The sequence below is a fragment of the Eschrichtius robustus genome, chromosome 5 (genome assembly GCF_028021215.1).
Source record: "Eschrichtius robustus isolate mEscRob2 chromosome 5, mEscRob2.pri, whole genome shotgun sequence".
Lineage (NCBI taxonomy): Eukaryota > Metazoa > Chordata > Mammalia > Artiodactyla > Eschrichtiidae > Eschrichtius > Eschrichtius robustus.
In genome coordinates, this window is record NC_090828.1 from 8,499,903 (window position 1) to 8,508,016 (window position 8,114).

Genomic DNA, 8,114 nt, shown 5'->3' on the forward strand with positions numbered 1-8,114 from the left:
ACTTTTCAGAAAAAGAAACTCCTAACTCCTACAGGTATAAAAATGAACGCGAGGTAAAGATTTATTTTATTCATAAGAGGGCAAGCGGATGCTATAACTGGTTCACAGCAGACTTGTCAAAAAGCACAAATTTATATGGAGCGAAGGAATTGAATTGCAAACGGAGGCAAAACTGGTTTTTCCATAGGGGGGAGAGAAGTTGATGGAAGCTCTCGCTTCCTGCGATTCTTTTATTATTATATTTACAATGTATTTCTTAAAAATTTTTATTTAAAAAAATCTAAAGTTAAAGTATAGTTGATTTACAAAGTTGTGTTAGTTTCAGGTGTACAGCAAAGTGATTTAGTTTTTTGTGTGTGTCTATATATACATATATTCTTTTTCAGATTCTTTTCCATTATAGGTTATTACAAGAAATTGAATATACTTCCCTGTGCTGTCCTTGTTGTTTATCTATTTTATATATAGTAGTGTGTATATGTTAATCCCAAACTCCCAATTTATCCCTCCCCCACTTCCTGTGATTTTAAAAAAAGGTGCAGAATAGCTCCAAGACCATGAACTGGGCTAGAAGCAGACAGACTGGGGGTTGTGCTTTAAACCATGCATAGTGTTTCGCTGAAACAGAAAAGTTTTTCTTCACAATATTTAAAAAAAAAAAGACTTCTTACAGTGCTAATACTGCTGGGCTCCCCCAAACCCCAAATACCCGATTTCCAATCACTCATGGGACATCACATTTTTCTACTTTTGGGGCTTTTGGGCAAAACCCCACAAATACACATGGAAGTTAGTGGGTGAGGGGTTAGGTGCAGAGACCTGAGTTCAAGTAGTGCCCTGTCACACGATACCTGTGGGACCCTACTCTTGGGAGCCTCCATTTCTTCACTTGACCGTCGTATATAACAGGGTTCCAGAAGCTTCCCTCCCTGCTTCTTAGCTTAGGTGGACAGAGTAAGTCACCTCAGAACAGGCTTTCTTTGTTAAGGGGAGGTTTCTTTGAGTGGTCTCTTTAGTTATGTAAATGTGGCAAAGAGAGCACCCACTGCCCGGCGGAGAGCAGACCGGACCTTCTGTGGCCTGACAAAGCTACCTCTTCCCAAGGCCCCTAGGAATGCAGGGCTGGTGGCTGGGGAGGAGGGGAAGCGTCTTGCATTTGAAGCTCAGGGCCCTTGGGGAGGAAAGGGTTTGAGACTCACCTCCCCCCACCCCTTCCTGTTCCCCAGGATCTGATTGAGGATTGACTAAAATTTACTGTCAGGGAAGGCTTGGAAAGTTGCTTCCCAGGGACAAAGAGAAGCTGAGTGCGTTTGTGGGGCTCCCCAGGAGACTGTGTAACCGACTGGGAGTCTCGGGATCCAGCACCCCTAGCTTGCTTCTTCTGCTCTTTGGGGAAGGATGGCAGCGCTAGCGAAGGTGATTAAGAGAATCACTCTGTGTCTGAAGCATGCGCCCCGCTACAGCCTCTGCCAGGAAGATAGCGCCTGAGAGTCCACAGGACTGGGGTGCGGGGGACCGTGTTCCGCTGTGTCACCGTGTTGGGGGAGAGGCAGCAGCTGAAGAAGGTGGCTCAGACTTTCCAGGGAACACACTTTGGACTAAGGATGTCCTTGAGGGTCCAGACGATTTAGGAGTGAGTGGGCTCCAAAAGGGAGAGGTAGGATTTTGTAGGGAGGAAAGATAATTTTCCCTCTACCCTTCTAGGTTGTTGGCGGACACTCCTCCCTATAATAAAAGACAGATTAACAGGAGAAAAACAAACAGAAGTTTAATAACATGCATACCTCTTATATGCATGGAGGATACCCAGGAAAACTCTCCGAAATGGCCCAAGCTACCACCTTAAATACCATTTTCGGCTAAAGACTGAAGAAAGATATTGTGGGGTGCAACACCAGAACACCCCACCCAGCTCCTCCCATCTCCAACACTGCCCGCCTGGGGCAGCTGGCCGCCCCGATGCCCCACTTTTTTGCACTTCTGGGGTGCTGCACGTGTCCCCGGCCTGGACTGTCCTTCCTTCCCCTTCCACCACAGGCAAGCGCCCACTCCTCCTTCAAGATGCAGGTGCTCCCCGCCCTGTGCTGGGGGTCCTGTTACACCAGCCCCTTCAGGTGGGCTCCCCGCCCTTCCTCCCTTCCTTCTGCTGTGCTAACGCGGGCGCCCCACCCCTTTCCCAGCCCTCTCTGCCAGCCCAGCCTGGGCCCCTGAGGTTTCAAATGGGGTCAGGAACAAGGGTCCCCATGGGGCAGAGCCTGAGGAAGTTCCCATGCTGGGAAATTGCTGCTCCCACTGAGATCTCCCTGTGCATGCGGCTCAGCTGGAGAAAGAGCGAGCCCAGAGGAAGGGGTGTGCCGCCAGTGCCCGCCCCGCTCCTTGTCCCTCTCTCTCAGGATCGAATCTGAACACCCTCCTGCAACCCAGAAGGCCTGAGATCCCCGACAGCTTTCCCCTCTCACAGCCCTGCTCCACCACCTCCAGCCTCACCCACCTCAGCGCCCCCCACTGTGGAGGAGCTCCTATCTGCTTCGGCATGCACCCACCTGTCTCCCCTCCATCTGCCCAGCATCCTTCAGGGGGCAGCTGAACACAAAGGCCGCCTCTGGACCCCCACCTGGGCCTTGGGTCCAGTGGCCCTTCCACCTCTGTCTCCTGGATGTCCCTCCATGGCTCTCGGCCTCACTGGACTGAGCTCTGGGAAGGCAGAGACCCCAGAGCCCCTCCCTGCTTTCTGCAGCCCCTGGCTTCAGAGGGTGAGCGATGGACAAAGAGGGCTAGTGACCTGTACAGTCACAAGGCTCCACCTCAGAAGGCCACTGTGCCCGGTTTAACTCTGCTGTGCCATCGTGAAATTCTTAACATTCTAAGATGGTGCATTACGTTAGGATCTAGCCATTCCTCTCACTCACCTGGAGGAGAGTCCTAGCGTGGACATTAATAAGTAAGTGACCCTCTCGGGGCATGTGACCCACTGGGCGCAGGCAGGGAGCTGCTGGCTTGCCCACTACAGCCCCAGTGCCAGCCTGGAAGTACGCAGGCCGAGGTTCCCTGCACAGTGCGGTCCCGCTCACGCCGGCCCCCACAGAGCCACTGTTTCAGTGCCGCTTGTCAACCTTACCAAGGCTCCAGGCTGGCTGAAGGAACGTCAGGAAGCCCACCAGCCCCTGCACGCCCCCGACCCAACCCCACTCGCTGCAACGCCGGCCTCCGGCGGCTCTGGCCTGGCGCTCGCTGGGAACACTCTGTGGGCGGCAGGTCTCTCTTGCACCCCGCTCCCCACCCAGGGGGCGTCTTTCTTGACTCTGCTTTCATCCTGGCACTCAGCTCCCTCTAAGGTCCTTCAAAGGGTCCTTGTGTACCCACCAGCCAAGAACAAGGAACGAGCTGTGTCTTCAGAAATCTCCAGCAACCTTGGCCCCAGACGGGCCCTCCGACGGAGATGGCCACAGGAACTTTCACACCAGAAAAAAAATCAGTCCCCTTTTATTGAGAAAATAGAGTCGATCCCTCAATCGTTTCCCAGGTGACTCGACCCTGATCCGAGGTGGCATCCGTCTGCAGCCACCCCCAAGGACCCCTGAACCTGAGTGGGGCGGCCCACGAGGGCCACGCCATCCCTTCACAGGGGCGAATGCTGGTCTGCTTAGGCCCTGCAGAAGTAGGCGTGCAGGTCGGGCAGGGTTCTGGAGCGGGGCTGGGACGGGCACGGGGGTGCCGGGGCAGGGTTGTGGCTGTGGGGGGAAGAGTGGCCGAGGCAGGTCGTGTCTTGCTGAAATGAGGGAAGGGGAGGGAAGAACACCACCTTCTCCCGAGGCCTGGCACCTTCTCCCTCCAAATTCTTCATAAATAGAACTTCACATTAATAAAGGAATGCCCACTTCCGGGGTCAAACCGGCTGGTTTCCGGCTGGGGAGCCAGGCCTCACGGGGCTGCAGGAGGGCCCTCGGCTTGGGCCGGTGGGCGTCACCGTGACTGCCGGGGCCGGAGCACTGCTCTTCGGCCCCGCGTCAGGGGGTGAGGTGGGGCTGCAGCCCATCCAGAGGTTCTGAGGGTCGCTGAGGTAGTCAGAGTGGCCGGTCATGCTTCCAGACAGACGGGAGCCGGATGGAGCGTCACGGGACGCAGCTAGGAGTGAAGCCAACTGGGAGTAGAGACTGGGCGGCCGAACCCCAGGTAGGTCAGGGGCGGGGGTGTGCCGAGGGCCTTCTGAGGCTCAGTCTCCAGGAGACCCAGGGGCGTGAGAGGGCCTGTGAGCCTGCACAGGGCTGAGCTTCTCCTGAAAGGGCTGCTTAGGCCCGTGGGGAGACTGAGGCATTTCACAGGAGAAGGAGAATCTTCTCCATGAAGGTGAGAAGGCAGCCGCAGACCCGTCCAGGGGCAGGTCTAGCCCAGGTACCTGAGCACAGGGTTCCTTCAGAGGCCACCAGGGCCTCCCACCAGGTCAAGAGGGAGCCAGGCCACAGACCCAGGTTAGGAGGGCTGCCAGGGGCCAGTGGCCTTGCTCCCCAGAGAACCGTCTCCCGTCTGGGCAGTTCCAAACGTTCCCGGGCCTCAGCTCCGGCTACCTGCACCCCACCACACCTGGGGACACGTAAGGCCCACCCCTCCACCTCCCCCGCGGGGACCAAAGGCTGTGCCCTGGCCTCGCACTTGCAGCCTCATGCCTTCCGGGGCTCGAGGGCACACGCCCTAGTCTACCCTGGCGGCCCGCCCGCTGTCAGAGCACCTGGAGCTTGCGGGAGCAGGTGAGGTTGCCGTGCACCAGACCCCACATGGCAAGCAGCTCAGTGGGCAGCAGCTTGTGCACGACGAGCATGGAGCGGAAGAAGCAGGGCTCCTTGTTCATGCGGCTGTTGCGGTTCCGCGAGATGCCGAACGTCTTGAAGCCCTCGTGGGCCGTGGGCCGCACGCCCAGCACCTCCAGGCACATGCCCAGGAAGACGTCGTCGATGGGGTAAAGCTCCAGGGTGTCACAAGCGTGGTGCAGGCGCCGGGCCAGGCCCCCGGCCATAAGGAAGCCCCCTCCGCCTGCGTACGGCGGGTAGCTGGCCTGGCTGTACAGGACCCCGGGGATGTAGTATTTGTTATCCTTTCTGCGGATGGGCCGAGCGTGCTGCAGGACATCACCCACAAACAGGTCTTCCTGGGGCCGCCGGTCAGCCAGAAATTCCAGCAGGTTGGTGGGGTTGACGAAGACGTCATCGTCGCCCTTGAAGATGAAGTGTACGTGGGGGCAGTAGATGTCAAGCCACTTGAGGAAGTGGATCTCCTTGAGGGTCAGGTTGAAGAAGCTGTCAAGAAAGTCCCACTGCAGGATGTCCCCGTAGATGCGGTCCTCGTAGGCCAGCAGCTGCTGGTAGTGGGCCCGCTCCTCCTGCTTGGAAGCTGTACCCAGCAGGAAGAGGGTGTGCACGGCGCCCCGGCCCCGGCCCGCCGACTCCTGCTCGCGGCCCCAGGTCTGGCGGATGGCCTCGCGGCGGTCGTGCTGTGTGATGACGGACTTGACAACCACCAGCAGATAGACGTCGCCGCTGCACTTCTCTGGATGGTTCAGCAGCATGGGGAAGTATCGGCAGTGGCGATAGAACAGAAACTGCTGGAAGTGTGGCTCCAGGCCCTGGAACCAGGGCTGGTGGGTCAAGTTTACATTGGCTGAGCAGTTAGTGGTGGTCACATCCCAGGCCTGGGGCCCCCGTGAAACCATGGGTGTGAGGGTGACCGCATCCTTTGGGTTCTTCCAGAAGCTGTCAGGGTTCACCAGGTGTCCGCTCGGTTTCTGGGCCTTCTGTAACCCGAGGGTGGGTAGCAGGGGCTCCTGCAGAAACTGGCTGGGGGTCAGACTGCGCTGGAATACTGTTACAGCCACGAGCAGGGCCAGCGACAGGCACACACTCTTGTAGATGGTTCTCTTCCTGGGGTGGGGGCGGTGAGGTGGGGAGAGGATGGTACAGAGGAGAGAAGAAAGGATGAGTCAGTCCCCTTGTACAGAGGTGCAGTCCCAGATGGGCAAGTGGACCCTGGGCACAGACTCAAGTCCCTGGGCCCCTGAGCGGTCAGAGGAAGGTCCTGCTTCCTCTCTCATCCTGACCTCCCTCCTCCAGGACCAGGGGAGCTACACAGCACAGAGCTTAAGTACAAACACTGTGGAGTCAGGCTGCTAGGATTCAGATTTTGGTCCTGCTACTTACAAGCTGAATGGAGAGGTCCACTGGGTCTCCCTTAACCTCTCCGAGCCATGATTTCTTCTTTTCCGAAATGAGGATAACATGCAGTTGGAGTGCTAGCTGCAGTGCCGGGCACACAGTGGGTATGGAGTCAGGGGAATGCTGTGATTCCCCGAGGATGACCTCTGCCCTGCTCCCCACCTCTCCCCCAGGCACCCCCTTTGCTTTGTGCAAGCCTGGTGAACCCTCAGAGAGTACACCTGCTCAAAAAGTATGGGGGACATTGGGGAGCCGGCTCTAACTTGGGACCTGAAGAAGCCTGTCCCTTCCCCGTCCTCAGGCATCCATGTGACCCAACAAAAAAGAACAGCTCTCACGGTCGACAGAGGCCTGAAAATGGGGCGAGCATCTCCTAGCATGCCCACTGCCCCCATACCCCCACTAGGAGAGGTGAAGTCCCCCAGCTCTGCTGCCTTGGGAAGGGCGCAGCTGTATCCCCACTCTCCAGGGTCCCTCATGCCAAGTTAACCTCACCACACCCCTTTCGGAAGCAGAAATCAGATTTTTTTTTTTCCAGGAGTGCTCGCAGAGCCAGGGCCAGGGCCCTGAGTCTCTGGACCCTGAGCCCTAGGAAGCCAGGACCCTTTCTCGTCAGCTCACACTCTGGGGGTGGCCAGGCCACCTGCCATGTTCTCTCCTGTGGAGACATAGGAGCTAGGGACTCCGGGGTGGGGGGCAGGCCAGAAAAGTGTGGCCTCACAGGGCCAGCCCAGCAGGGAGATGGCCCTGAGTGCCAAGAGGGGAGATATGGGAGAGACAGACTGCAAAGTGGTGAGAGTGGGACCAGGTGGAGACGCCTGGGGTGGCCTCAGGACCGGCTGATTAAAGGTGCAGGCACCCAGGGCGAGTGAAGGCTGAGCCCCATGGAACGGCGGTTTCCCATGGGGTCCCAAGATTTCCTGGAGGAAGACTGGATCCTCTCAGGTGCTGGGACAGGGGTGTGACCCAAGACCGGATCCTCCCAGGGGGGTGGGAGCGGAGTGCTCCGGGGCCGGCTTTCCTGCCCTGGTGGTTTCAGCGAAGCCCTCCACACCCCAGTTCGGGAGGCCGGACTGGAGGAAGTACGGAGGGGGTCATCCCCCTCCACGCCAGGCTGGTTCCGCTTGCACCGCCCCACTTCATTTGTGGGAAAAAAGCCCCCAACGGGAGAAGAGGAGAAGGGGAGAGGTGGGCAGGCGGGAGGCACGAGCTCCCCGGGAGGAAGGAGAGCCACTCGGGGGTTGAGGGTAGAGGACGGGGGTCGCCCAGGACGCAGGAGGCCCTCGGAGTGGGGGACGGGACCCAGCTGCCGGCGAGACCTTGCGTCGCTAACTCCCCGGGCGCGGGAGTGGGATGTGCGTGCCTCGGTGCCCGGGCGTAAGGGAGCAGAGGGGACGCCGGGGAGGACTGAGCGCACGGGCCCCGCGGTCCCCGGTCGCCGACCGGCCGGTCCAGGCGTCGCGCACAGCCGGGCATCTCCGGCCACCGCCGTGCCAGCCCATCTGTGCCCGGGAAAGTGAGGCCAGCCCGGGACGCACAGCGCGGCATGCCTCCCCGCGCCCCCAGCCCGGGTCCCCCGGCCCGACGGCCCCACTCACCACAGCGACATGGCGGCCCGGTCCAGGGCGGCGGCGGCGGAGCGGGGCGCGCGGATCGCAGCTCTGGGCGCCGCGGCTCGGGGACGGCGGGCGGGGACCTGGACCGGGACGGGGACCGGGACGGGGGCGGGCATGGGCGGAGGCCGGGCCGCGCCCCCACCGAGGCTTTCCTTTTCCCCGCGGCCGGAGGAGGGGCCGGGAGGGTAGGCGGCGGCCCAGGTACCTTAACCCCTTCGGCGCCCCCGGCCCTCCGTCCCCGCGGCCGCGCGCCGAGCCCTCAGCCCCGCGCAGGGCGGCAATTACCCATTTCCCG

At 59.5% G+C, this 8,114-nt stretch overlaps 1 protein-coding gene across 1 annotated transcript; it reads right to left on the minus strand.

Moving 5' to 3' along the window:
• Positions 1–4,663: 4,663 nt before the first annotated feature.
• On the minus strand, positions 4,664–7,823 carry B3GNT7 (UDP-GlcNAc:betaGal beta-1,3-N-acetylglucosaminyltransferase 7). Its single transcript, XM_068543738.1, has 2 exons — positions 7,802–7,823; positions 4,664–5,912 (listed from the first exon to the last, which is right to left on the minus strand). The coding sequence occupies exons 1-2, from the start codon at positions 7,810–7,812 to the stop codon at positions 4,718–4,720; spliced, it is 1,206 nt and encodes a 401-aa protein (XP_068399839.1). The 5' UTR covers positions 7,813–7,823; the 3' UTR covers positions 4,664–4,717.
• Between the last annotated feature and the right edge of the window lie 291 nt (positions 7,824–8,114).